At 41.8% G+C, this 17,638-nt stretch overlaps 1 protein-coding gene across 4 annotated transcripts in view; it reads right to left on the bottom strand.

Annotated features, from left to right (window-relative positions):
• Positions 1 to 230: 230 nt before the first annotated feature.
• Positions 231 to 17,638, bottom strand: part of LOC129841239 (neurotrophin receptor-interacting factor homolog) — a 29,846-nt gene continuing 12,438 nt past the window's right edge. For 2 of the 4 annotated variants that reach the window (XM_055909407.1, XM_055909411.1), the window contains 4 exons: positions 13,460 to 13,621; positions 12,945 to 13,056; positions 8,594 to 8,721; positions 231 to 2,292 (listed from right to left, as the gene is read on the bottom strand). In XM_055909407.1, coding sequence (XP_055765382.1) covers positions 1,384 to 2,292; positions 8,594 to 8,721; positions 12,945 to 13,056; positions 13,460 to 13,621 — 1,311 coding nt within the window. In that variant the 3' untranslated portion in view covers positions 231 to 1,383. Of the gene's footprint in view, positions 2,293 to 7,282; positions 8,722 to 12,944; positions 13,057 to 13,459; positions 13,622 to 17,638 lie in introns of those variants that run through there. The other 2 variants (XM_055909408.1, XM_055909412.1) reach the window with 1 other exon arrangement.

The following is a 17,638-nucleotide window of genomic DNA, read 5'->3' as shown; positions in this document are numbered from 1 at the left end:
GGTTACTTTCTATGTTATAGAGTGGAATGGTTTTTCTGCTGGTGTATCCTGAGGTAGCTCTTCTCTGAGAACCTCTTCCCACTGTGCATACAGGCGAACAGCCTCACGCCTGAAAGATGATGTGGACCATCTTCAGGTGGTGCTGGCGGGATAACTTCTTCTCACACTGGGGGCAGCTTTAGGGTTTTCCCCCTGTGTGGACCCTCTAAAATCCATTTCGGGAAGGGGGGGGGGGGGGGGGGGGTGACAATACACAAAATACAAATATAGATCAATTAAAACCATCCCACTTCTTCAGTCACTCACAGTCCAATCCAAATCAAATCCCCACACAGGTCCAGGGGCCTGTGAGGGCGGTACCTTCATGTACAGGATTCCTTGTACATCCTTAGCTACAGATTGTTACACCAGATGTGATTCATCCGAATACTTTTGGTATCCATTAATGGGTCTTACAGGATCGGTACTGTTTGGTGTAGCACAGATCCTTTTCTTCGTCCTCAATTCGTGGAAACAGGAGCCCCATAAAATGTCTGTGTCCAGTTGCAAGGGATTCGTTTGAATTGAGATTTATGCTGTTGTTAAAATAAATACTTTTTTTGCTCCACGAAGTATCCAACAATGTGTACGCCGCCATCTTGTCTATTTCAAGTCTTCTCTCATTGATTGAGACACCTGTCATGTCTCGACACACAAAAGAAAATCGAAATAAGCCCACTTCTTGTGACTCTCACTGACGCCACTTCAAATGCATCTCCCAGGTTCCATTGGTCCAAAACCTCCACTCCAATCAAAAACCAGTCTAAGAGTTTCCTATTGTCCACCACAACTTTACTTCTCGTTTCCTTTCTTTTTCGCCAGTGAAACCCACTCATTCTCACTGTCATCTTCACTCGCCAGCAGTTTTAAAAAAAACATCAGTTTCCGCCATTGTGTCAGTCATCTCTTCCCGTTTCCACCTACCTCCATTTACTCTGAAGAGAATGTATCTTATTGGTTTGCGTCATACCTCAAAGGGTGCGGTTAAATGTTAAAGGTATGCTTGCTGTTCTTTGAAATACGGTACTTCTTATGACATTACACATCAGATATCCTATGATCAGTATCTTTCAAACTGAGAGCAGACTTGTTTAGAAATTAGTGTTAGCTAGAACAGAATAGAAAATAATATGACTACATCACCTTCAGTAAGGTAAATATTAAACTCTTCTAGTTCTAGCCTAGGTTTACAATTTCTCTAAAAACAAGGTATTTACTAGCCTGTTTCAAATGACAAGTTAACAAAAGGGTTAATGAAGGGTAAGTGGTTGATTACCTTCTTACTATAACATGTCAGCTAAAGAATGGTTCTCAGATATCCCCTGTGTACATCAAGCCACACTGCTACGATTTCTCCCCATTGTGGACACTCCTATGTCTGATTAGGTTAGTCAGGAAGGAGAAGCTCTTGTAACATAGTTTGCACTTGAAGGGCTTCTCCTTGGTATGAACGGTCTGGTGCATCTTCACATAGTACGCTTCAGCGAAGCACTTCCCACACGTGGAGCAGGTATACGGCTTGTTGGCGTCAGTCCTAACGTTCGGCCCCCCACTTTGGGACCCAATGTCACCAGAGAAGGTAGAAGCAGGAGTATTTGAGCTCCGTCCTTGACCTCTAGCCATTGTTTGGGTGTTGTTGGGATTGTCTGCTGTGTTATAGGCTAGGTACCTCTCGTGGTGAATGCCCATCCTGACCTTGTCTGTATTCATGGGGTTACCCTGAGGTAGCTGAGGAAGGCTAGACCCAGGCCCAGGCTTTCTATGAACGCCGTCACCAGGCATTAGACGAGATCCTGAAGGAGAAGACAGACTTGCTGATAGACTCCCACCAGGGGTGTCTCCCACCACTCTCTGTGAAGGCTGAAGCCCAGGGTGACCTGCTCTGTTCATAATGGATACTGTGGTGTTTGTATCATAGGAACAGGAGGGTCTATCTCTATCAGCCCCAAGCCCTGCTCCATCCCTGCACTGAGACTGTGAAGAGAAGAGTCTGGGCTGCAGACTGGATCCTTGGTCTCTCGGATGACCACCAGGACTGAGGTTATTCAATCCACCTGTCCACTGGTTGTGTTCTGTGTGGTGGTGGAGTCTCTCTCCTTCGTGGTTCGGTCCCGGTTTCGACTCGGGAAGTAAGAGCGAAAGCTCCTGATCCAGGGTTCTGATCCGGTGCCAGGGTTTGTGACCAGCTGTTTCAGAGGTCCAGTCTCTCCCACCAGCAACACTGGATATCAGCAGGTCCTCATGGACTGCAGACTGTAAACACAACATTCAGAGAAGAGCATATAAAGATGTATATAAGAAAGTCTTTACTGTACACACGGAAACATGACAGGATATTATAAAATGCAAACCATAGTCAATCCCATCTCTAACACTGTGATTTAAGTAAACTACATGACCAAAAGTATTTGGACACCTGCTCATCGAACATCTCATTCCGAAATCATGGGCATTAATATGGAGTTGGTCCCCCATTTGCAGCTATAACAGCCTTCACTCTCCTGGGAAGGCATTCCACTAGATGTTGGAACATTGCTGCGGGGACTTGCTTCCATCCAGCCACAAGAGCATTAGTGAGGTCGGGCACTGATGTTGGGCGATTAGGCCTGGCTCAAAGTCGACGTTCTAATTCATCCCAAAGGTGCATATGTATTCAGACCCTTTACTCAGTACTTTGTTGAAGCACCTTTGGTAGCTATTAGAGCCTTGAGTCTTCTTGGGAATGAAGCTATAAGCTTGGCACACCTGTAACTTGGAGAGTTTCTACCATTCTTCTCTGCAGATCCTGTCAAGCTCTGTCAGGTTGGATGGGGAGCGTCACTGCACAGCTATTTTCAAGTCTCTTCAGAGATGTTCGATGGGGTTCAAGTCTGGGCTCTGGATGGGCCACTCAAGGACATTCAAAGACATGTCCCGAAGCCACTCCTGCGTTGTCTTGGCTGTGTGCTTAGGGTCGTTGTCCTGCTGGAAGGTGAACCTTTGCCCCATGCTGAGGTCCTGAGCACTCTGGAGCAGGTTTTCATCAAGGATCTCACTGTACTCTGCTTCGTTCATATTTCCCTCGATTCTGACTAGTCTTCCAGTCCCTGCTGCTGAAAAACATCCCCACAGCATGATGCTGCCACCAATCAACGAGTCTCCATGGTGATGGATAAACTTTACATCAACAGGCAATTGTATCGGAACTCTAGAGTAACTCCCTGGCTATACTAATTAAATGTTCAAATCTGAGTTTGTGTTGTAGTGTATCATGACAACTTCAACTATAACGAATACATGCTCTATTGATCTCCACTTGACAAGGAAAGGGTTGCATATAGCTCAGGTTAATGTATGTAGCCTTCCTAACAAAATACATGAGGTTTTTAACTTGGTCAACATAAATAATATTCCTATTTTGTCTCTGACCGAAATGCATTTAAATGCATCTGTAAATTATGTGTAAATTAACATTCATTGATATAGTCATCATCATATACCTTTTAAGAGGAGGGATGACCTTAATGTATGTCAAGTAGAGGCACTGTGGGCTCAAGTACATCTGCCTCACCAGGCAGCCATCTTGGAAGGATGTGTGCATAGACCTCCTAGCTCTAAGGTGTCCTATCTGGATGACTTATGCACTGGGTTTGACTAAGCCACAAATAGCAACAGAGATGTATTTATCTTGGGTGATTTTAATATAAATTGGAAGGATCATAATAATTCGAATAGAACTAAATTGATGAGATATGTGGTTTGAAACAAATGGTTTAATGATACAACTAGATCATCAACTAAGTTGGGTCATCGTTCAGACGCATGCATTGATCTGATTTTCTGTAATATGCCATTGCAATGTTTAAACGCCAGGTCAATGCCAGTGGGCTGGACAGACCATAATATTGTGACCATAACCATGAACACCAAGGTTCCAAAGAAACCCCCTTGGATTGTGGTACAGAGAAATTGTAAAACATTTCAACATGAGCTATTTCAAAATGATTTGGCTGCTGTACCTTGGGAGCTGATTTAAATGATTTAAATCATGCTACAGAATGTTTTATTGATTTGCTCACTGAGGTATGGACCATGCCCCAGTAAGAAAGAGAGGCTGTTGGGGCTCGTCTATCTCCATGGATTGAAGATGAACTGGGTGAGGCTTTTTCTCAAAGAAATATGGCAAAGATCTTAGCAGCCAAATCAGAACTAGAAATTGATGAACAGAATTATAGAACATTACATAATTATGGAGTTAAATTGAATCGTAAGAAAAAAGCGTTGTTTTACAAAAATGCTTTTATTAATTGTAAAAATGATTCTAAAAATGTATGGAATACAGTTAATGGCCTACTTGGTACATCTATCTCATCATGCCCAGCTAGTGTGGAGGTTGGCGGGACAACAATAACAAAACCAGCTGATATTGCCAATCATTTTGCAGATTTTTTTACAAAGAAAATTAATTTACTGAGCAATAATGTAAACATACATTCTTCCAAACAAGCTATTGTCCAATGGATTGATGATCATATTATGAGCAACAAGACCTGCTCTTTTAGTCTACAAATGGTGTCAGTAGAGGTGTTGTTAAACCTATTGAAGTCATTACCTGATGGTAAATCTACAGGTTATGATCTTATGGACAATTTTTTTACTTCGCTATGCTGCTCCCCAGATTGCAGCTCCACTGAAATATATATTTATTTGGTCACTGGAAAAGGGGATGTTTGCAAATGTATGGAAGCATGCAAAACTGTGTCCTATTCCGAAAGACAGAAAAGAACCCATTACAATAGTCGACCAATAAGTCTACTCCCTTCACTCAGTAAGATATTGGAGGGTATTGTGAGTAGACAAATGTGGGAGTACATGGAAAATAAGGATCTGATTACAGCCCATCAGCATGCTTATCACAAAAACATTCCACTACCACTGCATTGGTTGACATGACTGACCAGTGGCTCAATGCTGTGGATAATGGCAGGTTTGTGGGTGTACTATTTTTAGATTTTAGTGCAGCATTTGATTTAGTGGATCATTAAATAATTTTGACAAAATTCATGCATTATGATTTTAAGGAGGTAGCATTGACTTGGGTACAGTCATATCTAACTGACAGGAAACAGTCCACCTCTATCAATGGTTCATTTTCTTCGCCTCATGCTTTAAACTGTGGAATACCGCAGGTCAGTTGCCTTGGGCCACTTCTTTAATATATACCAACGACCTTCCTTATGCCTTATCTGTAACTCAAGCTACTATATTTGCAGATGATACTACAATTTATACAGCAAGACAATCGGTTCAACAGGTACAGCAAGCTTTACAAGGAGATTTGGAGAATATCAGGGAGTGGGTTTGCCGGAACAGACTTGTTTTAAACACCAAGGAAACCAAAGTTATGTTGGTCTGTTCCCCTAAGAAAAGGCCAAAACAGCATGGGATACAATTAAGTATGGGGGGAGTACAAATTGAGGAAGTGGCAGAAACCAAACTACTGGGAGTGCAGCTAGACAACTGCTTATCATGGTCGCCTCAAACAACTCATCTATGTCCAAAACAAATCAAAACAGCATGCATGATCAGAAGGATAGCTAAGTATTTACCAGGAAAGATTCTTAAGCAAATAACACAAGCATTAATTGAGAGTCAGGTGAAGTACTGTTCTGTGGTCTGGGGAAATGCATCAGAAAGTGAAATTAGGAGGCTGCAGATTGCACAGAACAAAGCAGCAAGGATTGTTTTAAGGTGGGGATATGGTTCTTTTGTTGTAGTCATGCGCAGTGTTCTTGGTTGGTCATCAATCAACCAGATAATTGAAAAAAAAACATGCTTATTTTATTTCATAATATACACCATTTAAAACGTGCAAACTCTATTCACAACAGTATTCAGTTGGTAAGAGAGACATTCAGTAAATACTAGGAATAGATTGTTATCTAGACAGAAAAGAGAAGGCAAAAGAACATTTCGATTTAGAGCAATAAAGAAATTGAAAATTTAACTGAGCAAACCAGAAACCTCTCAATATATACATTTAAACAATACTTTAAAACCATTTAAATATAATACATAGAAATGTTGTGTTGGACTATAGTAGATGAAGAATCAATATATTTTTAGATTGAGTATTTATCGGGTCAATATGTTAGTGTATTATGTCTGTTTGTGACAGTGTGTTTATATGTGAAAATGTGTTCGTATTCTAAATTGTATTTTAATGTTTAAGGACTCTTGGAAGATTAATCCAAATGAGGACTAAAAGAGATCCAAATAAAAATCAAAAAAATTAAAAACCATGCTTCACCGTAGGGATGGTGCCAGGTTTACTCCAGACATGAAGCTTAGCATTCAGGCCAAATAGTTCAATCTTGGTTTTATCCAAGAGTCCTTTAAGTAACTTTTGGCAAACTCCAAGCGGGCTGTCATTTGCCTTTTACTGAGGAGTAGCTTCCGTCTGACCACTCTATCATAAAGGCCAAATTGGTGGAGTGCTGCAAAGATGGTTGTCCTTCTGGAAGGTTCTCCCATCTCCACAGAGGAACTCTGGAGCTCTGTCAGTGACCATCAAGTTCTTGGTCACCTCCCTGACCAAGGCCCTTCTCCCCGGATTGCTCAGTTTGGCCGGGCGGCCAGCTCTAGGAAGAGGCTTGATGGTTGCAAACTTCTTCCATTTAAGAAAATGTTTTGGTACCCTTCCCCAGATCTGTGCCTCGACACAATCCTGTCTCTGAGCTCTACGGACAATTCCTTCGACCTCATGGCTTGGTTTTTGCTCTGACATGTGGGACTTAATATAGACAGGTGTGTGCCTTTCCAAATCGTGTCCAATCAACTGAATTTACCATAGGTGGACTCCAATCAAGTTGTAGAAACATCAAGGACGATCAATGGAAACAGGATGCAGCTGAGCTCAATTTTGAGTCTCATAGCAAAGGGTCTGAGTACTTATGTAAATAAAGTATCTGTATTTTATCTTTAATAAATTAGCAAACATTTCTAAAAACCTGTTTTTGCTTTGTCATTATGGGGTATTGTGTGTAGATTGATGAAGACATTAAAAAAAATATATATTTTAGAATAAGAGAAAGTGTCTGAATACTTTCTGAATGCACTGTATAGTGTACCTAACAATATGGAGCAATTGGAGTGAATTATAAAAAATGTCCATGTGTTGATTTAAGAATTAAGTATAATGTTTTGGTTCGACTGAGATAAGGGGCACTCAGTCCCCACAATGTTACAAAAAGTCAGTCACCACCACAGAGTCAGTTTTGTATTTCATTTCAACAACATGGGCATACACTCACCAAACATAAAGTACAGTACTTTTATTACGCAAAACGATACATGTGACAAGTAGAATAACTTCATGACCTTTTCCTAAATCTGGTAGACTCGCTTTGATCAAATACATTTTAGAAGACTTTGGAAAAGGTTTAACATCACATTACACACATCTTTACTACTTCATGACAAGTAAACATGCATTAAGGCACTATCATTATTTCACTATAAAATACCAATATCAACCTAAAGGGACAAGGTTGTCCCTTTTCATCAGTGAAACATTTTTACAGACACCATCACACCAACCACCACCATATCATCTACTCTGCCTCATCATACTCATTCCTTCCTCAGTTCACCTCAACCAGCTCCTTATACATCCACAACCAAAATAATTAACTACAAACAAACTAGCTAGTACTACATTACATGTTACAATACTCTATACATGGGCCGTGTGCATTTTCTGCTGGTGTATCTTGAGGTAGCTCCTCTCTGAGAACCTCTTCCCGCAGTGTGTACAGGCGAACGGCCCCTCTCCCGTGTGGATCTTCAGGTGTATCTTCAAGCGGTGCTGGTGGGAGAACTGTTTCTGACACTGGGGGCAGCTGTATGGTTTCTCCCCTGTGTGGACTCTCTGGTGCCTCTTCAGGCTAGACAAATGGGAGAAGCTGTCCCGGCACAAGTGGCAGCTGAACGGTTTCTCCCCCGTGTGCATCCTTTGGTGGATCTTCACCTGATTGGGGAAACTGAAGGCTTTCCCACAGAACGAACACATGAAGCGCTTCTCTTTGGCGATGCCACCTTTACTGATTCCGTCTCTACTACTGTCACGTGTCAATGGGCTTGTGTAGCCATTTAGTGTTGAGGCACTGGCATTGTCTGTGGTCTGGTTTAACATTAGAGGAGTGTGAGGAGGATGAAGGCCAGGGAGTGTCTGTGTTGTCACAGGATCCATGTTCCAGTTGATAGATCCTATAGAAGGCAGGCTTAAGGCAGCACCTGTTAGGGTGTTAACCTGAGGCGCCATCAGTCTCTCTGAATAAGAACTATAGGAGCAGGACGGAGCATCACTAGCCGAGTCTGTGTCTATTCTCTCCAGCCGCATACGGTCACCTCCCTGTCCCCGCAGACCAAATCTACGCCTCGCCCTGGTCTCAGCCAAACTGTTGTCATGGATACTAAATTCAGATGTTGTTTTGTGTTCGACTGTCTGTTTCTGGTTGTGTTTAACAGTGTTGTTCCCCAGCCCAGAGTTGAGGACGCTGTCCCATCCACTGACCTTCACTATGTCACCTCTGGTCCTGGCCTGCTCAGTGATGTTGTCCCCTGGGCCCTTGGCTGCACCAGTCTGGGTCTGGGAATCCATGACGTCTCCCCAGTCTCCTCTGTTAGCCTCCAGCCAACCACCTGCAGGAAGAGGTTAGAAAATAGACATATTTTTTCTGTCATAAAACTCTATATATTGAGATTTTTTTTTGTCAATGACCTGGTCAAGTTCATACATTATAACGTGTGTGTTTTGTTTGTAAACATAAGTTGCATTGATTACATTTTATGAATGAAGAAAAATAAGAACAAATAATAGCCAGGCACATCACTATTCCCATAGAAGATCTATTACTGTAACAGTGACGTGCATTCAGGGTAGGCAGTGCCTTGTCATCTTCATTTAGGAAAATGCCTGGTCATCTTCCCAAATGTGTAGTGATCTGGTACAAAATGCCCAAATAGGCCAGGGAGAAAGGCAGCCTCGCTGTGTCCCTTTTTCCCACCCTTCAAACTCCAAACTCAATGCAAGGCATTGACATGACTTGCACGTCTGTTTTTCTACCTTATACTGCCAGCTAACGGACACCAAAAGGCAGGCAGAGAGCTTCGCTGCCTTTCATGTGTCAATATGTCCCATTATTTTTCATTGCACTCAAATAATAAATACGTATTGGCATGAAAAAAGTAATGGGTTAGGCAGGAGTATAGACAGAGCTCGCTCCTACCTGTGGACTTCACACGTCATCTGCCAGGCGGTTATGTTCGTTTTACTGCTAGCTAAAGTAAGCTGATCAGAATGACTAACACTTTGCATCTGAAACAGTTTTCAAAGTTGGATTTTCTTGCGAAACAAGGGATGGAAGATCAACACCTGAGCTTAGGGACCTACATCAAAGGAAGTGACAGAAAATAACACAATCTTTGCAATCTGAGTGGTATCAACGGAAAGACTGGCTCTGACAGCGAAGCTAGCAGCCGACTCTACTGCTTCTCCTGCCTGCTGTTATCCGCCAGCGACAGCATGTGGACAAGAGCCGGTTACTGCAACTTCCAACAACTTGCCTATAGCACTCAACAAGCATGAGAAATCTTTCTCACATCCAAAGCCAGATACTGTAGCTCTTAAGACATTTGGCAGCTCACGGATAGATCTGGCATTGAATAAACAACGAAGATTGAATATCAACATGTACAAAGTTTTAGAATGGGTGGCCAGTAATAAACGGTTCCTGAACATCTCTAAAACTAAGAGCATTGTATTGGGTACATTCATTCCGTAAATTCTAGTGTGTGGTGTGGCTGTTGAGCATGTTGAGGAGATTAAATTACTTGGTTTTTCCTTTGATTGTAAACTCCCATTTTTTTCAACCGTTTGCTAAGATCTGGCAGCAAGCTGATATGTCTGCTGTTAGAACCAGTAAAGGCAGCTTTACCACTCTTGGGTAGCGTAATTACTTTGGCTTTCCTACAGGCACGAGGACAAAGATTTTCCTCTAGGCTCAGATTAAAGATGTGGCTATAGAGTCAGCTAACCATCCTCAGTAGCTTTCTATCTAAGCTGACCAGAAACCATTTTTCGACCTCTGGTAGCACTGGAACAGCAGCTACAAGACTGATAGTTTCTATGAGCAATTCGAGCTGAAAGGCAATGAACTGGGCCTGGCAGAAAGCGGAACTCGTCGTAAACAGACGATCAGTGTAGAGAGGGGGCAAATCTATTACAGTATACTGGACAATATCAACGTTCAGACGAGAGCCAGGTTTGACCACTTTGGTGAACTTAATTTCCTTGGTTTAGTGTTATCCTTTATATTTCTCAACTCTCAATTATGAGCTCAATAGCAACTATTTGACAAATATATTTTATATGCCTTTGAGATATGGAGCGAGGAAAATGTGCATTAGCCGTTGCGAGTGCATAGGCCTCGTCGGACGGTTGGCTACAACCGGGACCTTTAATGTACTTTTAGATTCATACATGGCTACTATGAGTGGGTATTATGTTTAGAGTTAGTGATCTAGCTAATGTGTTGCGTTTCCACATACTCAGGTGATGAATTATCCCCAAATATATTAGCCTATGATATTAGAGCACAGAAAGATGCAAATTCATCTCTATCGGGAAAAATATGACAATTCTGGAGGCCTATCTTTAATAAATTTTTTGTTGTACCTTTTCTCCCCAATATCAGGACATCCAATTGGTAGTTACAGTCTTATCCCATCGCTGCAACTCCCGTACGGACTCGGAAGAGGCGAATGTCGAGAACCATGCAACCTCTGAAACACAACCCTGCAAAGCCACACTGCTTCTTGACACACTGCTCGCTTAACCCGGGAAGCCAGCCGCATTATTATGTCGGAGGAAACACCCTCCAACTGGCGACAACAATAGCATAAGTGTCTACCCACCAAAATGCATAAAAATCACTGGATTAGATTGCACATTCAAATATTTCTTATCACAACATCACAAGAATGAAACAACTTATTTATTGAATACCATCTCAGTAGTCTATTACACTTTTTAATAAAGCACTGTGAATGACTTTATAAGATGATAGCCCTACAAATTTTTTATATTGCGTGATGCGGCAAAAATAAATGGGTGCAACTAAATCCTGGTCTGGTGCCACCAACTGAAAAACCAGGGGAAAATGCTACAAGGGTAATGTCATCCGAATGGAAACGTTTTTCATATGGACAGACCTCACCGCACTTCATTTGTACAGAGCCTTCAGAAAGTATTCACACCCCTTGACTTTTTTCACATTTTGTTGTGTTACAGCCAAGATTTAAAATTGATTACATTTAGATTTTGTGTAACTGGCCTACACACGATACCCCATAATGTCAAAGTGGAATTATGTTTTTAGAATGTTTACAAATTAATAAAAAATTACTCAATAAGTATTCAACCCCTTTGTTATGGCAAGCCTAAATAAGTTAAGAAGTAAAAATGTGCTTAACAAGTCACATAATCAATTGCATGGACTCACTCTGTGTGCAATACTTGTGTTTAACAGGATTTTTGAATTACTACCTCATCTCTGTTCCCCACACATACAATTATCTGTACGGTCCGTCAGCCAAGCAGTGAATTTCAAACACAGATTCAACCACAAAGACCAGGGAGGTTTTTCAATGCCTCGCAAAGAAGGGCACCTATTGGTAGATGGGTACGAATTAAAAAAGCAGACATTGAATATCCCATCGAGCATTGTGAAGTTATTAATTACACTTTGGATGGTGTATCAATACACCCAGTCACACCCAGATACAGGCGTCATACCAAACTCAGTTGCCGGAGAGAAAATCGCTCGGGGATTTCACCATGAGGCCAATTGTGACTTTAAAATAGTTACAGAGTTTAATGGCTGTGATAGGAGAAAACTGAGGATGGACCAACAACATTGTAGTTACTTCACAATACTAACCTAAATTACAGAGCGAAAAGGAATGCTGTACAGAACACAAAATATTCCAAAACACGCATCCTGTTTGCAATAAGGCACTAAAGTAAAACATGTGACAAAGAAATGAACTTTGTGTCCTGAATACAAAGCGTTATGTTTGGGGCAAGTCGAACACATCACTGAGTACTACTCTTCATATTTTCAAGCATGGTGGTGGCTGCCACTGCATTAAGTTATGGGTACAACAAAAAAAAAGTATGTACTTGTAAGTCGCTCTGGATAAGAGCGTCTGCTAAATGACTTAAATGTAAAATGTAAATGTAATGGGTATGCTTGTCATCTGCAAGGACTAGGGAGTTTTTTGGGGGAGGTAAAAATAAACAGAATAGAGCTAAGCACAGGCAAAATTCTAGAGGAAAACCTGATTCAATCTGCTTTCCAACAGACATTGGGAGACAAATTCATCTTTCAGCAGGACAATAACCTAAAACACACAACATTGAATGTTCCTGAGTGGCCTAGTTACAGTTTTGACTTAAATCAGCTTGACAATCTATGGCAATATTTGAAAATGGCTGTCTAGAAATGATCAACAATCAACTTGACAGAGCTTGAAGAATTATAAAAAATAATAATGTGCAAATATTGTACAATCGAGAAGTGCAAAACTTTTAGAGACTTACTCAGAAAGAGTCACAGCTGTAATCGCTACCAAAGGTGATTCTAACATGTATTGACTAAGGGGTGTGAATACATTTTCTAAAATGTCTAAAAACATGTTTTCGCTTTATCATTATGGGGTATTGTGTGTAGATGGGTGAGAAAAAATATATATTGAATACATTTTGAATTCAGTCTGCAACACACACGCAATGTGGAATAAATCAAGGGGTATGAATACTTTCTGAAGTCACTGTATGTAGGTTATATGTATTTCTCCCTTACCTTGCTCCCCCATCTTTATTCCACTAAGCAGATTAATGCTCTTTGGTCCATCTTCTATTGTCTCCTCTTTGACAATCAGCAGATTAGGCTTCCCATCCTCCATGTCTATTGACTGTAATAGATACAGTGTGAGAGGATGTTGGATCAAGAAATCTGATATGAGCACCCTGCTATGGAGCATCTTCTGATTGGGTAATGAGGGATTGCTATGAGTATTATGTAAACATGTTAGTTGATGTGATACTATGTAAATGTATGATTTGATTACTTGACACTCTTTAATGGTTTGATAATTCAAAAGGTATGGTCCCACACTTAAGACAAAATTAATCAAGACCTGGGCCCGTATCCACAAAGAGCCTGAGTAGAAGTGCTGATCTAGGATCTTTCCATATAATCTTATTTATTATGATCTAAAAGGCTAAACTGATCCTAGATCAGCACTCGCGCTGAGAGGCTTTGTGAATACGGGCCCCGACCTAATACCATTCAGACAGTAGTTTCCGTGGGCTCACCTCAGTGAGACTGTGTGTGGTCCTGTGCTGCTCAGCGAGTTCCTCTGTGGGTTCAGGAGGTGTAGTCTGGTTGTCCTCCATGACCATGGTCCCCTCAGGGTTCCCCAGACACTCCTCACACCCCTCCTCCTTCACCAGCAGCACCTCTGGACCCTCCTCCTCCTGGAAGAGAGGTAATACAGATTACACAGACATACACTCCCTCAGGTACGTACACACACAGATAATAAACTAGGGCTGGGAATTGCCAGGGATGTCACGATACGATATTATCACGATACTTAGGTGCTATGTAATGCGATATGTAACTGTATTGATTTTTCCCCCAACACTATAATAAACACACTTCCAACATAGAAGGTTTACCCATCCCCAATACATTTGAGTCCTATACCATTTCACCAATTAAAATTCCTGAACATGCAAATGTACAGTCACCTCAAATTATTGTCACCCTTAATAAATATAAGCAAAAAAGACTGTATATAAGCAAAAAAGACTGTATAAAATAAATCAAATACTGAGCTTATTATATGCTTATTAACAGAATTGCTCAGAGAAAGAGATTTTTTTAACAATAATAATAATTTTTCTAAAAAAGGTAGGTTTCAATTATTTCAATACACCAGCACCCTACCCTTGCGAGGATAACAACACAGCCTTTTTCCAAAATGTTTTATGAGATTGGAGAACAAATTGGGAGGGATATTAGATCATTCCTGCATGCATAATCTTTCCAGATCCTTGATATTCTTTGTCTGCGCTTATGGACTGCCCTCTTCAATTAAAAAAAACGTTTTCAATGAGGTTCAGGCCAGTTGCAAAATGTAGATTTTTTTTGGTAAATTAACCATTTCTTTGTGGATTTTGATATATGCTTGGGGTTAGTTTCAGGCAACCAGGTTTTTGGCTAAAATGTACTGGTAGTAAAGTGATGCCATTGACCTTAAGATTCCCAGTACCAGTGGAAGCAAAATAGTCCCATAACATTAAATATCTTTCTTGGAAGGCTTAATCAAAACCTTCCCAAGAAGGTACCTACTATCAATTGCTATGGAAAGATTCCTAATAAGATAGCACTCTCGGGCCAGAGCGGGGAGGATGATCGACGTACAGGACAGACCACTGTTATGACCACTCATGAAGGACAACCGAACAGCTAAACAATTTATCTAGGGTCTACAGATGTGTAAAGATTTTCAAAAACGAGATGGGTCTGAAGATATATCAGGCAAGGGGTTGCAATCGGAGCATCACTGATGCACCAGGGGAGACAGAGAACCAACAGGCAAGGCAAGGCACACAACATAGAAGACAATATGTACAAAACAACACAGGAGAGACCAGGAAGGAGCCTGTGAAATCATCAATCAATAACAATTATTTTATAAAGCCATTTTTACATCAGCAGTTGTTAAAGTGCTATACAGATACCCAGCCTAAAACCCCAATCAATGCAGATGCAGAAGCACAGTAGCTAGGAAAAACTCCCTAGGAAGGCTGTAACCTAGGAAGAAACCTAGAGAGGAACTAGGCTCCGAGGGGTAGCCAGTCCTCTTCTTGCTGTGCTGGGTGGAGATTATAAGAGTACATGATCATTAAGGCCCTATCGGTCTTAAGATGGCCTAATGTGTCAGCAAAGAAGGAATAGGACATGTTCGACCGAAACGTGGATCATGTGCTGGAGGTAACACTCGCAGGAGATGTAGGGAAGAATATCTGACCCATGTCAACTATCATCTGGAGCATAGGGGCTGACAGTTTTGGAAAAAAAGAGAGGAAATCCAAGACGAACATCAAGCCAAGAGAAAACCGGTCTGAAGAATATAACGACCCTAAGACGCGACCTGCGGAGGCTGAAGAAGGCTTTTCACCAATTAAGGGAGGGAGTGAAACCAGCATCGAAGGACATTGAGACAATCTGAGAGAGCGTATCAAGACTTTGTGCCGAGCTGAATACCATTGCAGCGACAGAAAGAGGCGGATGACGGAGAGGACAGACTTTACCCTTCCAGTATCTATCAAAACTCCTGGGGGTCAAAAGATCAGGAGAGCTCAAAGCAACAAAGGAAGAGGTGGAGGAGCACCTTCGTGGAGTCCACAGCAACCCCAGGCATGAAAAGGAGCTAGAAGAGATTGCAAAACTCATCAAACCAATGAATCCACCATCCCCTTCGAGGTGTTGGAACCCAGCTGGCAGGAGATTACTTTCTCAAGAAGGCCAGGAGAAGATCAGCACCAAGGCCTAATGGTATTCTGTACAAGGCTGCTGAAAGTGGGATGGAGGAAAAGCTATCTTGCAGAAAGTTGGCTAGTTGCTGAGGGCTGTTTCATTCCAAAAGAAGATAACTCCACAAACATCAAGCAATTCCAAACCATCTCACTCCTCAATGTGGAAGGTAAAATCTTCTTGACTTTGGGACTTTGGGCTTCTTGACTTTGGCCGGGTGCACTCTCAATCATGTTGATTTCTGCAGCGATGAACCTTCTCGTTAAATCAAAAGAGATGCTCAGACAGGGTGCAGTACCGGCAAGCGGCGTCCAGCAGGCTCCAATCAGAGCATTCATGGACGATCTGAAAATGAAGTCTGTTCCAGAAGGCTGATGGATTTTGGAGGATCTGGAAGAGCTCATCAAATGGGCCAGAATGGAGTTCAAGTCTGCAAAGTCAAGAAGCCTAGTCCAGAAAAAACGACAATTCAAGATCAGAGAGACCATTCCCACCATCAGAGAGAAGCCTGGGAAGAGCCTGGGAAAGTGGTACATGGCCAATCTCAATGACAAAGATTGTGTGAGATGTTTTTTTTTTTTGTGAGATGTTTTGTGTGAGATGTTTTACAGGCTCCTGACCAATTCTGCTATCTGGTGTGATTTTTTGCGCTGATATTAAAAATGTTTTACATAATGTTTTCGCCATCGGATTCTTCGATTTACTCACCCTGGACCAGGCCCTAACCCCCTTACTGGGAAGAGAAAGTGACCGCGATATAGAGGCCAACGTGCAGGCACCCTGATGAAACTACCGTAGCGAATAAATAAACTGCCTCTACCTTCTGTTCTATTGGTGAATGTACAATTACTATCAACGGGACCTAAAGAACTGTAATATCCTATGTTTTTTGTTAACTTGGCCAAATAAGGAAATGGATAATATACATCTAGCTGTTTTTTCTATGCATCAGCAGGACAGAATGGCAGCGTCGGGTAAGCTCAAGGAGGGTGGTGTGTTTCTTTGTTAACAACAGCTGGTGCACAATCTCTAATATTAAGGAAGTCTCAAGGTTCTGCTTGCCTGAGTTAGAATACCTTATGATAAGCTGTAGACCATACTATTTACCAAGAGAGTTGTCTATTCACCACCACAAACAGATGCTAGCACTACGGCCGCAATCAACAAGTTGTATAGGGTCATAAGCAAACAAGAAAATGTTCATCCAGAGGCAGCACTCCTAGTGGCCGGTGATTTTAATGCAGGGAAACTGAAATCTGTCTTACCTCATTTCTACCAGCATGTCACCCGTGCAAGTAGAGGCAAAAAAATAACTCTAGATCACCTTTACTCCACACACAGAGACGCATATAAAGCTCTCCCTTGGCGCTCCATTTGGCAAATCTGACTATAACTATCCTCCCGAATCCTGCTTACAAGCAAAAACTCAAACAGGAAGTGCCAGTGGATGCTAAGCTATAGGACTATTTTGCTAGCACAGACTGGAATGTGTTCTGGGACTCATCCGATGGCATTGAGAAGTTTACCACATCAGTCATGAGCTTCATTAATAAGTGCATCGACGACATCGTCCTCACAGTGACCCTGCGCATGTACGTACATATCCCCACCAGAAGCCATGGATTACAGGCAACAGCCATGGATTACAGGCAACATCTGCACTGAGCTAAAGGCTAGAGTTGACGCTTTCAAGGAGCAGGACACTAACCAAGACGCTTATAAGAAATCCTGCTATGCCCTTCGAACCATCAAAAAGGCAAAGCGTCATTACAGGACTTAGATCAAATCCTACTACATCGGCTCTGACGCTGATCGGATGTGGCAGGGCTTGCAAACTATCACAAATTACAAAGGGAAACCCAGCCGTGAGCTGCCGAGTGACACAAGCCTACTAACCTACCAGACGAGCTAAATACCTTCTATGCTTGCTTTGAAGAAAGCAAAACTGA

This window comes from Salvelinus fontinalis, chromosome 42 (assembly GCF_029448725.1).
Source record: "Salvelinus fontinalis isolate EN_2023a chromosome 42, ASM2944872v1, whole genome shotgun sequence".
NCBI lineage: Eukaryota > Metazoa > Chordata > Actinopteri > Salmoniformes > Salmonidae > Salvelinus > Salvelinus fontinalis.
The sequence above is the reverse complement of the archived record's forward strand: the minus strand, read 5'-3'. Positions and strand labels throughout refer to the sequence as shown.